The sequence below is a fragment of the Pinus tabuliformis genome, chromosome 4_1, assembly GCF_031772625.1.
Source record: "Pinus tabuliformis cultivar Carrire ecotype Pingquan chromosome 4_1, CPIR1, whole genome shotgun sequence".
NCBI lineage: Eukaryota > Viridiplantae > Streptophyta > Pinopsida > Pinales > Pinaceae > Pinus > Pinus tabuliformis.
Window position 1 is genome coordinate 578,293,657 of NC_142303.1, and position 15,120 is coordinate 578,308,776.

General features: G+C 37.1%; 2 protein-coding genes and 1 pseudogene across 2 annotated transcripts; all 3 read right to left on the bottom strand.

The window, feature by feature from the left end:
- Nucleotides 1-1,877: 1,877 nt before the first annotated feature.
- Nucleotides 1,878-3,416, bottom strand: LOC149177238 (disease resistance protein L6-like). Its single transcript, XM_089421701.1, has 4 exons — nucleotides 3,222-3,416; nucleotides 2,772-3,024; nucleotides 2,032-2,573; nucleotides 1,878-1,931 (listed from the first exon to the last, which is right to left on the bottom strand). Exons 1-4 carry the CDS (start codon nucleotides 3,414-3,416, stop codon nucleotides 1,878-1,880), a joined length of 1,044 nt encoding a protein of 347 aa, XP_089277827.1.
- A 521-nt stretch (nucleotides 3,417-3,937) lies between these two features.
- LOC149177239 (disease resistance protein L6-like) lies at nucleotides 3,938-6,530 on the bottom strand. The gene is made up of 6 exons (XM_089421702.1): nucleotides 6,194-6,530; nucleotides 5,927-6,120; nucleotides 5,477-5,832; nucleotides 4,737-5,278; nucleotides 4,515-4,617; nucleotides 3,938-4,140 (listed from the first exon to the last, which is right to left on the bottom strand). Exons 2-6 carry the CDS (start codon nucleotides 6,055-6,057, stop codon nucleotides 3,938-3,940), a joined length of 1,335 nt encoding a protein of 444 aa, XP_089277828.1. The 5' UTR covers nucleotides 6,058-6,120; nucleotides 6,194-6,530.
- Nucleotides 6,531-10,810: 4,280 nt separating this feature from the next.
- LOC149177240 (pentatricopeptide repeat-containing protein At2g13600-like) lies at nucleotides 10,811-13,392 on the bottom strand (annotated as a pseudogene).
- Between the last annotated feature and the right edge of the window lie 1,728 nt (nucleotides 13,393-15,120).

Consider the following 15,120-nt stretch of genomic DNA (forward strand, 5'->3'; position numbering starts at 1 on the left):
ATGTACCATGTTAACATGTGGTCTAATAGTGGTATACAATTGTGCCACCTTTTTCTATTCATCTAGTACCTATTTAACATTCCAAACTTTCTCACATACAAAAATATTTTGTTTGGGATCCTCCGATCCAACACAGTGAAAGAACGTAATTCGCATAGAAGGATCAACGTCCATTACCATTCTCTACGTAGTTCCACACTATGAAACTTTTGATTGATTTGTTTGGCATCCTAGATCTTGATTGACTACTTCCACTATTCTGATTATTATCACTATTCCCTTCACTATTTGGATTTAATTATAATAACTTACTGGGTGATCTTACTTCTTGACGTAGGTGATAAACTCATCTTAAATAAAATCTCTCTGCTTGTCCTCCATTTATAAGGCCGGCATAGTTCGCCCTAATTTGCAGTAGGTGGTGATATCATACCCAAAAGATTCGCTCTCCTAATGGATATACATTCTGCCAGATTGGCTGGATCTGGCTACTTTCTAAATTTAACTTGACTCAACTACCTAAATTTAATGTACTTTAACAAATACAACCTCTGTCTGTGCTAAGTTTGCCCTATTTAGCTGTAGGCGGTGATCATACTGGCTCTCCTAGTGGACATAAATTCCGGCAGCTTGGCAAAATCATGGATTACTTCTTTCAGTCCATCGGATTTATAGAATCGATCAATCCATGCGCTCAGCAATGGCATTTTCTCTGGATCTATTAAAACGCTATCGGTAGCCTTTGATAATCACTGACAATCACTGACAAACCACCCAATGCGATGTCAAGCAAGCCGAGACCTCACTTTTTTTTTCGAGGTAATGAATGTTGTGGAAGCCACCTGTAATCAAGAAATATGTTATATTTACTATCTGTTTTTTTTATTTTTATTAATACAGAAGCGTTTTTTATTTTAAAAAAATGGCGTTTTTTATTTAAAAAAAATTGGTTCCGAGATAACTCATAATATTGAACCAACAACAGAATTTGAAGCCCAAAACCATTCACATTCCGGATTGTTTTCCAAAATGCAGCAAGGTCCCGTATAAAATTACTCTTTACAAGTTTTGTATTTTATGCAACACTTTTTACAAATTTTGTATTTTATGCAACACTTTATACTAGGTATAAAGGATCTTTCCAAAAAATTAATTGCATTTCATTCTGGTTTCTATTACATTCTATACCAAAGCTTCCTTTTCATTATGGTTTCTATTACATTCCTAATCAACGCACATTGAACAGCGGAATGACAGCTACAGTATCGGAGAGATACATTAAAAACTTGTTGGCAAGCAAAAAATTTTCAGATGCATATACATTTTTTTTATCTGTTTCTTTCTTTCTTTCTTTTTGTACTAGCAACCTGTTGCTTCTTGGGTTCAAGCCAAAAAGCAGCCTGTTGCTTCTTGGGTTCAAGCCCTAAACGACTCACTATAGGGGATTTGAATCTGAATCTGTGTTGTTTCAACAAACTTATTAACGAATTGAAATGCCCCTGGGGCTACATTTTTTCTCTCTTATCTTTGAACCTTTTTCAATTTAATTTAATAATACATCTACAAAATTAGCAACCGTAAATTTTGAGTATTCTGGACAACAACCAAAAAGGGGAAAAAAAGAAGCATTCTTTACCACACTTTCACTATGGCACCATGTTTCCAATTCGCCACCGGTCATTTGTAAAGCTCTCAAATTCCGAATTCGAAGACAAGAAGGCAGGGAAGTGTCTGGACACTTACTCCAGCAAAGCCATAGAAGCTGATCCGCTTGTTTCAGAAACTCGGATATGCTTCTCAAACAATTACCTTCGACCCTCAATAGGTGCAACGTGCTCATATCAACATAAGGCTACAAAGAGTTGTGGAACGACTGGTCAGGTATTCCTTGAACCCTGTTTATCCCGCGCACCTGAATTATTATCTGAAAACTGTTAGAAAACAATATGGACTTACTCGTAAATCCAAACAGTATTAACAATATATAACTTGTAAAATTTTCAGAACTAACATTTTGATTCAAACACGTACATTTGGTTGTATAACCGCATTACGAAAAAGGCCGTCAGTGGGGCGCCAAAGACGACGATGACATCTCGGAAGTTCTCTATCAGCGAAATCTCTGCCCAAGTCTCTGAGGTGATTGTGCATTTTTATACGGTTTTGACAGTCGATCTCCAGAATACACTTGTACTCTAGGTTCTGCAGATTCAGCTTTCCTCCCCAACCAGATCTGTCCCATATGCTTATGGCCAGATCTTTATCTTCTTCTATGAAGAAACAGGCAATATCTAAGAATATCTCTCTTTCCTGGGTGTCGAGACTGTCGTAACTAATCCTAAGACTGTTTTGTATTTCGGGGGGAAGTACTAAACCCGATAATTTCAGCAATTGGGCTTCCCAATACTCTAAATATTGTTTATAAAGATGAGACCCTAGCACTCTGAGAGACAATGGCAATCCATCACACGCATCCAAAAACTTTGCAACCACTTCTTCAAATCCCGCACGGGGTTTAGGCTCCTGAAAGGCATGCATGCAGAAAAGCCTTTGTGATTGTTCTCTGTCGAGGCCTGACAGCTTGTAAATCAACGAGACTCCGTTGGTTTAAAGAAAATCCCTATTGCGAGATGTAAGTAGGATTAAGCTATCGGAACTAAGAATATCTTTAAGAGGTGAAAATAATGCTTTTAACTGCCTGGAATCATTGATATCATCCAAAATTATGAGGGCTTTATAACCCAAGAGACGATGAGAAAGCTCTGATTTACCTTCAACAATGTTACTAACTGCCAGATCCCCTGAAGTCAAGCCTTGGAGGAGTTTATTTTGCACAGAAATTAAAGAATTTTCGGCTCTCACATCTTCCAAAAAACAAGATCCACGGTAGGCTGACCTGTTGCGGTTAAAGAACTCTAATGCCAAGGTTGTCTTCCCTACACCACCAGAACCCACAATCCCCACAACCTTGGTCTCCACGCTGGGTCGCTGCTGCAGCATCACTGTTTTCTCAAAATCTTGTAGCTTTTCGTCCAAACCAGTTGGATATTCAGCTACAAACAGTTGAGGCTTTCTAATTTTTTCTTCCACCTATTGAACTACGTTCTCCAGGAGTTTGCCTTCGTCGCTGGTTATTCACAGTAAAACCAAACGTGAGTGCGAAAAACTTCGTTTATCAATACAATCAAACTATTAGGGACACAGAGACTAAAAGTTCTTACCCATAATATGCCTTTAGCTCCAAACCGCAAGTGTGAAACCTCAAGCAATGCTTTTTTCCAATCTGCAATTCTTTGTTGGATCATACTGGCTCTCCTAGTGGACATAAATTCCGGCAGCTTGGCAAAATCAGGGATTACTTCTTTCAGTCCATCGGATTTATAGAATCGATCAATCCATGCGCTCAGCAATGGCATTTTCTCTGGATCTATTAAAACGCTATCGGTAGCCTTTGATAATCACTGACAATCACTGACAAACCACCCAATGCGATGTCAAGCAAGCCGAGACCTCACTTTTTTTTTCGAGGTAATGAATGCTGTGGAAGCCACCTGTAATCAAGAAATATGTTATATTTACTATCTGTTTTTTTTATTTTTATTAATACAGAAGCGTTTTTTATTTAAAAAAAATGGCGTTTTTTATTTTAAAAAAATTGGTTCCGAGATAACTCATAATATTGAACCAACAACAGAATTTGAAGCCCAGAACCATTCACATTCCGGATTGTTTTCCAAAATGCAGCAAGGTCCCGTATAAAATTACTCTTTACAAGTTTTGTATTTTATGCAACACTTTTTACAAATTTTGTATTTTATGCAACACTTTATACTAGGTATAAAGGATCTTTCCAAAAAATTAATTGCATTTCATTCTGGTTTCTATTACATTCTATACCAAAGCTTCCTTTTCATTATGGTTTCTATTACATTCCTAATCAACGCACATTGAACAGCGGAATGACAGCTACAGTATCGGAGAGATACATTAAAAACTTGTTGGCAAGCAAAAAATTTTCAGATGCATATACATTTTTTTTATCTGTTTCTTTCTTTCTTTTTGTACTAGCAGCCTGTTGCTTCTTGGGTTCAAGCCAAAAAGCAGCCTGTTGCTTCTTGGGTTCAAGCCCTAAACGACTCACTATAGGGGATTTGAATCTGAATCTGTGTTGTTTCAACAAACTTATTAACAAATTGAAATGCCCCTGGGGCTACATTTTTTCTCTCTTATCTTTGAACCTTTTTCAATTTAATTTAATAATACATCTACAAAATTAGCAACCGTAAATTTTGAGTATTCTGGACAACAACCAAAAAGGGGAAAAAAAGAAGCATTCTTTACCACACTTTCACTATGGCACCATGTTTCCAATTCGCCACCGGTCATTTGTAAAGCTCTCAAATTCCGAATTCGAAGACAAGAAGGCAGGGAAGTGTCTGGACACTTACTCCAGCAAAGCCATAGAAGCTGATCCGCTTGTTTCAGAAACTCGGATATGCTTCTCAAACAATTACCTTCGGCCCTCAATAGGTGCAACGTGCTCATATCAACATAAGGCTGCAAAGAGTTGTGGAACGACTGGTCAGGTATTCCTCGAACCCTGTTTATCCTGCGCACCTGAATTATTATCTGAAAACTGTTAGAAAACAATATGGACTTACTCGTAAATCCAAACAGTATTAACAATATATAACTTGTAAAATTTTCAGAACTAACATTTTGATTCAAACACGTACATTTGGTTGTATAACCGCATTACGAAAAAGGCCGTCAGTGGGGCGCCAAAGACGACGATGACATCTCGGAAGTTCTCTATCAGCGAAATATCTGCCCAAGTCTCTGAGGTGATTGTGCATTTTTATACGGTTTTGACAGTCGATCTCCAGAATACACTTGTACTCTAGGTTCTGCAGATTCAGCTTTCCTCCCCAACCAGATCTGTCCCATATGCTTATGGCCAGATCTTTATCTTCTTCTATGAAGAAACAGGCAATATCTAAGAATATCTCTCTTTCCTGGGTGTCGAGACTGTCGTAACTAATCCTAAGACTGTTTTGTATTTCGGGGGTAAGTACTAAACCCGATAATTTCAGCAATTGGGCTTCCCAATACTCTAAATATTGTTTATAAAGATGAGACCCTAGCACTCTGAGAGACAATGGCAATCCATCACACGCATCCAAAAACTTTGCAACCACTTCTTCAAATCCCGCACGGGGTTTAGGCTCCTGAAAGGCATGCATGCAGAAAAGCCTTTGTGACTGTTCTCTGTCGAGGCCTGACAGCTTGTAAATCAACGAGACTCCGTTGGTTTAAAGAAAATCCCTATTGCGAGATGTAAGTAGGATTAAGCTATCGGAACTAAGAATATCTTTAAGAGGTGAAAATAATGCTTTTAACTGCCTGGAATCATTGATATCATCCAAAATTATGAGGGCTTTATAACCCAAGAGACGATGAGAAAGCTCTGATTTACCTTCAACAATGTTACTAACTGCCAGATCCCCTGAAGTCAAGCCTTGGAGGAGTTTATTTTGCACAGAAATTAAAGAAGTTCCGGCTCTCACATCTTCCAAAAAACAAGATCCACGGTAGGCTGACCTGTTGCGGTTAAAGAACTCTAATGCCAAGGTTGTCTTCCCTACACCACCAGAACCCACAATCCCCACAACCTTGGTCTCCACGCTGGGTCGCTGCTGCAGCATCACTGTTTTCTCAAAATCTTGTAGCTTTTCGTCCAAACCAGTTGGATATTCAGCTACAAACAGTTGAGGCTTTCTAATTTTTTCTTCCACCAATTGAACTACGTTCTCCAGGAGTTTGCCTTCGTCGCTGGTTATTCACAGTAAAACCAAACGTGAGTGCGAAAAACTTCGTTTATCAATACAATCAAACTATTAGGGACACAGAGACTAAAAGTTCTTACCCATAATATGCCTTTAGCTCCAAACCGCAAGTGTGAAACCTCAAGCAATGCTTTTTTCCAATCTGCAATTCTTTGTTGTGGGTATCTCCTTTTCTTTTCATGACCTCGCAAGGCTTTACCATAGACTCCATTGTTGCCCGCCGCGCAACCAATAAATCTCAAGATTTGACCCAATAGTCCATGTTGCCTGTCATCTGTCCTGATCCGTAGATCACAAGGATTAACATTATAAAAGATTGGAATAACAGTAAGAATGAACTAAATTACCTTATCGTCTACAAAGGCAGCCCAGAAACGAGCAATGGCTCGGTCATATGGATCTTTGGGAATTCTTGCGAACAGGGTTCGATTTCAGGAGCAGCTCGCTCTTAGCTCTGAGATTCTCTTCCGCGAACTGGTAATCGATACCTAGCAAATGCCATGCGAACCCGCACAATGAAGGGACTCGAGTCATACCGAACCGCTTTACCTGCCCCTTTTCTCCCCGTTTTTTTATTTCAGTTTTATTTTAGTTTTCGATCAACGATCGAAATTCGTTCAATCGTCTAACACCATCCATCTAAGGGTGAACAATAAGACACGGGGGCAGCTGGGGGAGTCCATTTCAGATGGGAACGCCTTACGGCGTAGGGAGTCCATTTCAGATGGGAACGCCTTACGGCGTAAACATAATCAATCGTCTAACACCATCCATCTAAGGGTGAACAATAAGACACGGGGGCAGCTGGGGGAGTCCATTTCAGATGGGAACGGCGTAAACATAATAAATAGTTAATTACTTAGATGAAATATGTCTTATTAAAAAAATATGTCCATTAGTGGAAGAACACCCGACTTAGATATTAGTGGAAGAACACCCGACTTAGATATTTATAACGAGCGCCCTCATTGTAGTATTCATCATTCTATCAATTATTTATCTATCAATACATTTATACAATTACGGATTTATTCTATCTTCAAATACAATCAAAAACTGTTTATTTACACCCACATACATAACAGATCCGAAATATAAGTACATTATAAAAAATTCCCTATACCAAAAGCTTTATTAATTTGGAAGTTGGCTTTGAATCCAAATCTCCAAATCCCTACATGTAATAGCGCCCTTTGTCTTTGCTACAAACATCACCATCTTTGGCTTCTTGTCATTATCCAATTGCATGTTTTACTACGGCAATGGTACTTCCATGTTGGTGAATTTTAGTTTGCCATCCCCAAAATTTGCTCATAGAGCTCTCTAAATATATAGTTACCTGTTTATTTATCCATGTTACATAAATATCATAAAAGAATGGTTCTCTGGTTCTCCCAACCTATGAGTACGTATCTTCCTGTCAATTTAACCGTGCTTCATAACTCTGATAACACAATGGTAAAGTGAAAATATGTTCTGGACATTGAAATGCTACATATATTAAATAGAAAATATAACACCTATTCCTTGGCTACACATCCATGATAGAGAATATAGATAAGCTTGATTGGTAGGAAAGTCATAATCCGCAGAGGAACACTGCTCATCATCACCAATGCAAGATTGCCAACATATATAAGCTTGGTCATCATGCAACCAAAATTTAACGGCTATTCCATGGCTACCAATCATAATTGATTACGTAAATAAGCTTGATTAGTAGGCAAGTCGTAATCCACAGTGGAACACTGCCCATCTTCACCAGTGCAAGATTTGCCAACATGCATAAGCTTGGTCATTATGCAAACCAATGCTTATGGCTTGTTTTACTGGGCTTTTCTTTTTTCACTAACTCAGGGTTCATTCACTCAATGCTCGAGACATCCACAACTATCTCTACAAAAACACAGTTTCTTGTTGAAACAATAGAAACAATGAGCATCCCTCACGACAATCTCCTGCATAAGAAGCTTGGGCATGGACTTCATAGCAGAGTGACAATGACTAGAACTTAAAAAGGTTCTTCTGTACATGTACGACTGTCTTAGGAGAACTGAACATGTTATAAAGTCCAGAGTCCAAATGCGATGACCAGATTTTGCTATGGTGGGAAAGATCGTGATCCTTTTACTCAAAACCATTTGGTAGAAATCCCATGTTGGGTATGGTGGAAACGAACGTCATCCTTTTACTCCTCAAAACCATTTGGTAGAATTCCCACGTTGGCTGTATATGCCACAGCATTCATCTGATCAGACAAAGTTTCAACTTCGCATAAATTGTTTCTCTTTGTGGGAGTAGTCTATCCCCCTACGAGGAAAGCATGGACCTGTTTGTTAATAACAATCCAACTGCAACCGGGTTTCTTTTTCACCTTCCTTTCTTTCATCCTGTTCCGCACACTGCCAATGTCATCCCACCTACCAGCTGCGGGGCAGCTGGGGGAGTCCATTTCAGATGGGAACGCCTTACGGCGTAAACATAATAAATAGTTAATTACTTAGATGAAATATGTCTTATTAAAAAAATATGTCCATTAGTGGAAGAACACCCGACTTAGATATTAGTGGAAGAACACCCGACTTAGATATTTATAACGAGCGCCCTCATTGTAGTATTCATCATTCTATCAATTATTTATCTATCAATACATTTATACAATTACGGATTTATTCTATCTTCAAATACAATCAAAAACTGTTTATTTACACCCACATACATAACAGATCCGAAATATAAGTACATTATAAAAAATTCCCTATACCAAAAGCTTTATTAATTTGGAAGTTGGCTTTGAATCCAAATCTCCAAATCCCTACATGTAATAGCGCCCTTTGTCTTTGCTACAAACATCACCATCTTTGGCTTCTTGTCATTATCCAATTGCATGTTTTACTACTGCAATGGTACTTCCATGTTGGTGAATTTTAGTTTGCCATCCCCAAAATTTGCTCATAGAGCTCTCTAAATATATAGTTACCTGTTTATTTATCCATGTTACATAAATATCATAAAAGAATGGTTCTCTGGTTCTCCCAACCTATGAGTACGTATCTTCCTGTCAATTTAACCGTGCTTCATAACTCTGATAACACAATGGTAAAGTGAAAATATGTTCTGGACATTGAAATGCTACATATATTAAATAGAAAATATAACACCTATTCCTTGGCTACACATCCATGATAGAGAATATAGATAAGCTTGATTGGTAGGAAAGTCATAATCCGCAGAGGAACACTGCTCATCATCACCAATGCAAGATTGCCAACATATATAAGCTTGGTCATCATGCAACCAAAATTTAACGGCTATTCCATGGCTACCAATCATAATTGATTACGTAAATAAGCTTGATTAGTAGGCAAGTCGTAATCCACAGTGGAACACTGCCCATCTTCACCAGTGCAAGATTTGCCAACATGCATAAGCTTGGTCATTATGCAAACCAATGCTTATGGCTTGTTTTACTGGGCTTTTCTTTTTTCACTAACTCAGGGTTCATTCACTCAATGCTCGAGACATCCACAACTATCTCTACAAAAACACAGTTTCTTGTTGAAACAATAGAAACAATGAGCATCCCTCACGACAATCTCCTGCATAAGAAGCTTGGGCATGGACTTCATAGCAGAGTGACAATGACTAGAACTTAAAAAGGTTCTTCTGTACATGTACGACTGTCTTAGGAGAACTGAACATGTTATAAAGTCCAGAGTCCAAATGCGATGACCAGATTTTGCTATGGTGGGAAAGATCGTGATCCTTTTACTCAAAACCATTTGGTAGAAATCCCATGTTGGGTATGGTGGAAACGAACGTCATCCTTTTACTCCTCAAAACCATTTGGTAGAATTCCCACGTTGGCTGTATATGCCACAGCATTCATCTGATCAGACAAAGTTTCAACTTCGCATAAATTGTTTCTCTTTGTGGGAGTAGTCTATCCCCCTACGAGGAAAGCATGGACCTGTTTGTTAATAACAATCCAACTGCAACCGGGTTTCTTTTTCACCTTCCTTTCTTTCATCCTGTTCCGCACACTGCCAATGTCATCCCACCTACCAGCTGCGGGGCAGCTGGGGGAGTCCATTTCAGATGGGAACGCCTTACGGCGTAAACATAATAAATAGTTAATTACTTAGATGAAATATGTCTTATTAAAAAAATATGTCCATTAGTGGAAGAACACCCGACTTAGATATTAGTGGAAGAACACCCGACTTAGATATTTATAACGAGCGCCCTCATTGTAGTATTCATCATTCTATCAATTATTTATCTATCAATACATTTATACAATTACGGATTTATTCTATCTTCAAATACAATCAAAAACTGTTTATTTACACCCACATACATAACAGATCCGAAATATAAGTACATTATAAAAAATTCCCTATACCAAAAGCTTTATTAATTTGGAAGTTGGCTTTGAATCCAAATCTCCAAATCCCTACATGTAATAGCGCCCTTTGTCTTTGCTACAAACATCACCATCTTTGGCTTCTTGTCATTATCCAATTGCATGTTTTACTACTGCAATGGTACTTCCATGTTGGTGAATTTTAGTTTGCCATCCCCAAAATTTGCTCATAGAGCTCTCTAAATATATAGTTACCTGTTTATTTATCCATGTTACATAAATATCATAAAAGAATGGTTCTCTGGTTCTCCCAACCTATGAGTACGTATCTTCCTGTCAATTTAACCGTGCTTCATAACTCTGATAACACAATGGTAAAGTGAAAATATGTTCTGGACATTGAAATGCTACATATATTAAATAGAAAATATAACACCTATTCCTTGGCTACACATCCATGATAGAGAATATAGATAAGCTTGATTGGTAGGAAAGTCATAATCCGCAGAGGAACACTGCTCATCATCACCAATGCAAGATTGCCAACATATATAAGCTTGGTCATCATGCAACCAAAATTTAACGGCTATTCCATGGCTACCAATCATAATTGATTACGTAAATAAGCTTGATTAGTAGGCAAGTCGTAATCCACAGTGGAACACTGCCCATCTTCACCAGTGCAAGATTTGCCAACATGCATAAGCTTGGTCATTATGCAAACCAATGCTTATGGCTTGTTTTACTGGGCTTTTCTTTTTTCACTAACTCAGGGTTCATTCACTCAATGCTCGAGACATCCACAACTATCTCTACAAAAACACAGTTTCTTGTTGAAACAATAGAAACAATGAGCATCCCTCACGACAATCTCCTGCATAAGAAGCTTGGGCATGGACTTCATAGCAGAGTGACAATGACTAGAACTTAAAAAGGTTCTTCTGTACATGTACGACTGTCTTAGGAGAACTGAACATGTTATAAAGTCCAGAGTCCAAATGCGATGACCAGATTTTGCTATGGTGGGAAAGATCGTGATCCTTTTACTCAAAACCATTTGGTAGAAATCCCATGTTGGGTATGGTGGAAACGAACGTCATCCTTTTACTCCTCAAAACCATTTGGTAGAATTCCCACGTTGGCTGTATATGCCACAGCATTCATCTGATCAGACAAAGTTTCAACTTCGCATAAATTGTTTCTCTTTGTGGGAGTAGTCTATCCCCCTACGAGGAAAGCATGGACCTGTTTGTTAATAACAATCCAACTGCAACCGGGTTTCTTTTTCACCTTCCTTTCTTTCATCCTGTTCCGCACACTGCCAATGTCATCCCACCTACCAGCTGCTGCATAGATGTTTGACAACAGTACATACGGTGCTGGATTTTGGGGATTCAGCTCAATAAGGTGTTGTGCTGCCTTTTCTCCGAGGTCTATATTGTTATGCGTTCTGCAGGCACTGAGAAACGAACCCCACATGTCAGCATCCGGTTTAAATGGCATTTTGTTAATAAGGTCGTTTGCCTCATCCAAGCACCCTGCCCGGCCAAGAAGGTCTATCATACAGCCATAGTGCTCCATTGCAGGAGTAATGTGATAAAATCGAGTCATGACATCAAAGTATTGCCTTCCCTCGTCCACTAACCCTGCATGGCAGCAAGCAGACAAAACACCCACAAAAGTAACACGGTCAGGCTTTATGCCAGTGAATTGCATTTGTTCAAAGAGTTCCAGGGACTCCTTGGCACATCCATTTATTGCATACCCTACAATCATTGCAGACCAGGAAGCAGTGTCTTGTTGGCGCATTCTGTTAAACACCTTGCGTGCATCTTCTGTGCTCCCACATTTTGCATACATGCCTACAAGGGTATTTCCCACAAGCACATCAGAATGAAACCCACTTCTAATTACTACTTCATGGGCTTCACTGCCTCGTTCCAGAGCTGCCAAAGCTGAACATGCAGGTAAGACAATGACAAAAGGTTTCTGTATTCGGTTTTATATTTACCATTTGCATCCGTCCAAAAAGTTTCAGGGCGTTTTCAGCTTGCCCATTCTGTGAATATCCTCCAATCATTGCATTCCACGAGACAACATTAGATTCAGGCATTGTCTTAAACAAGTTTAGAGCCTCTTCAACTTGCCCATTCTGTGCAAATCCAGAAATCACTGCATTCCACGAGATCACATTTCTTTCAGGCATGATCTGAAAGAGCTCGAAGGCCTCTTTAACATATCCATTCTGCACATACCCTGCAATCATAGTATTCCATGAAACCAAATTATGTCCAGGCATTTTCTCAAACAGCTCCACCGCGTTTTCCACATCCCCACACTGCGCATACCCTGCAATCATTGTATTCCATGAAATGACATCTCGTTTGGGCATCTCTTGAAACAACTTCAGGGCATCCCCGACCAGTCCATTCTGTACATAGCCTGCAACCATAGCATTCCATGAAACAACATCTCGTTGAGGCATTTTGTCAAACAATTCGCGTGCAAACTCAATAAACCCATGTTTGGCATACATATCCACAAGTCCATTTCCCACAAACACATTCGTTTCGAATCCACCCTTACGAATTTCACCATGAACTTCCCTCAGGACTTCCAAATCAGTACACGCCGGGAGAATGCTGGAAAAGGTAAAATGATTGGGCTGTAAACCCATATCTTGCATTTCATGAAAAAATCCCAAGGCCTCCTGAGCATGCTCGTGCCGGGCATAAGCTGCAATCATGGCGGTCCACGAGACCACATTTTTCAGAGGCATTTCATCAAAAACCCTGCGAGCCTCTATGAGGCTCCCTAACTTAACGTATATACTAACCAGTTTATTTCCTAGCGAGATATCCTGGCATTCAAATTGCGTTTGAACCATGTGGGCATGGACTAGTTTGGCATCTGGAAGAGATTTAGCATTCAGGCATCCCTGCAACAGAGAATCGTAAGTAGAGGAGTATGGCCAAATCCCATTCTCAACCATGTCCTGCAAAATGCGCAGTGATTCCCTCAACCGACCCTGTTTACACAAACTTTTTACCAACCCATCATTCCCTTCTTTCGTTTTCAGAGTATCTGTTGTAGCTTTGCATCTGTTGGAAATTTCGAGAACTGGTTTCACTGACAACACCATTTTTCTTCTTATGATCGTTTCCCGCTGCCATTGCCGTGGCTATTTTATTAGTCCCCCATTACCTGCCGCAAGGCAGCAGGGACCATTGCAACGAGTACGCGTTTGTTCCAATGTATTTCAGGAGCAGCTCTGAGATTCTCTTCGGCGAACTGGTAATCGATACCTAGCAAATGCCATGCGAACCGGCACAATCAAGGGACTCAGAGTCATACCGAACCGCTTTACCTGCCCATTTTCTCCCCGTTTTTTGTTGCAGTTTTATTTTAGTTTTCGATCAACGATCGAAATTCGTTCAATCGTCTAACACCATCCATCTAAGGGTGAACAATAAGACACGGGGGCAGCTGGGGGAGTCCATTTCAGATGGGAACGCCTTACGGGGTAATTAAAAAAAAAAATAGAAAATTAAAATTATAAAAAATAAAAAACTAGTAAAATTAACATTAAAAACATTTAAAAAAAAAAACTAAAAAAACAAAAATACATTGAAATTTACAAGAAAAAAACCATAAAAACATAGAAATTTTAGAAATATATGTTTAAAAAAAAAAAAAAAAATTAAAAAACATGTGTTTAAAATTAAAAATTAAAATTTTCAAGAATCATGTATTTTCTATTTAAAAAATAAAAAACCAAATTGATTAAAAATAGATAAATAAATTTTTTAAACTTACATTTTTTAATTTAAAACACTAGAAAAAAAATTTAAAAAAATTTTATACAAATTTGATATTCATAAAAAAAAATTGTTTTTTTTTTTCTATTATTTAAATAAAAAACATTTATTAAATTTTTTTTTTCTTTTTTAACAACATTTTTTGTTTTTAATTTTATTATTAAATAAAAAACCAATTATTAATTTTTTTTGTTATTTTTTTAAACAATGTTTTTTTTATTTTTTATTTAAAATAAATCATTTTATTTAAAACAAAAAAATTTAAAATTTTTATTTACAAAAAAATTTGGGCCGCCCGGGGGGCGGAGGGGTGATTCCGGAATCGCCCCTCCGCCCTCCGAGCAGCCCGCGGTGGCTCGGCCCGGGGCGAAGGCCTGAACGCGAGCCCAAAAAAATTTTTTTTTTTAATAATTTTTTTTTAAATAAAAATTTTGATATTAATTTTTTTTTTTAAATAAAAATTTTAATTTTTTTTTTTTCTTTAAATAAAATTTTTATTTTAAATAACAATAAAAACCGTTGTTTAAATAAAAAATATTCAAAAATTTTAATTTAAAAAAAAAAAAAAAAAAAAAAAAAAAAAAAAAAAAAACATGTTTTGAAAAAAAAAAAAACTTTTTAATAATTGTTTTTTTTTAAATAATAAAAAAAAAATGCAAAACATTGTTTAAAAAATAAATAATTTTTTTAATAATTGTTTTTTTTTAAATAATAAAAAAAAACAAATTTGCTTATCAATTAACTTAAAAATTTTTAATATATATTTTTCTAAATAAAAAAAAGATATGTATTAAAAAAATTTAATTTCTTTTTTTTTTTTTTTTAAATAGATAAATAAATGTTTTTGTAAAAAATTTAAATTTTTTGGTGTTTTTTTTGAATTTCAAAAAACATATATTTAAATTTTTTGGTGTTTTTTTTTTTTTTTTTTTTTTTTTTTTTCTTTTTAATTTCAGTTTTTTTTTTTTTTTTTTTTTTTAAATGTTTTTGATGTTAATTTTACTAATTTTCTATTTTTATTTTTGTTGATTTTCTATGTTTTTTTTTTTTTTTTTTAAATCTGGATTGTTTTTATTTTTTTTCCTAGGTT

What these genes read in the sequence shown, in the direction of transcription:
- LOC149177238 (XM_089421701.1), bottom strand. Translation starts at nt 3,416, where the DNA reads ATGCCATTGCTGAGCGCATGGATTGATCGATTCTATAAATCCGATGGA. An exon ending in AGTTAGTAACATTGTTGAAG is followed by an intron (nt 2,574 to 2,771) that starts GTAAATCAGAGC and finishes ACAAGCTGTCAG; the next exon opens with GCCTCGACAGAGAACAATCA. An exon ending in ATGCGGTTATACAACCAAAT is followed by an intron (nt 1,932 to 2,031) that starts GTACGTGTTTGA and finishes GTTTTCTAACAG; the next exon opens with TTTTCAGATAATAATTCAGG.
- LOC149177239 (XM_089421702.1), bottom strand. Translation starts at nt 6,057, where the DNA reads ATGGAGTCTATGGTAAAGCCTTGCGAGGTCATGAAAAGAAAAGGAGAT. An exon ending in GAGCTAAAGGCATATTATGG is followed by an intron (nt 5,833 to 5,926) that starts GTAAGAACTTTT and finishes GTGAATAACCAG; the next exon opens with CGACGAAGGCAAACTCCTGG. An exon ending in AGTTAGTAACATTGTTGAAG is followed by an intron (nt 5,279 to 5,476) that starts GTAAATCAGAGC and finishes ACAAGCTGTCAG; the next exon opens with GCCTCGACAGAGAACAGTCA.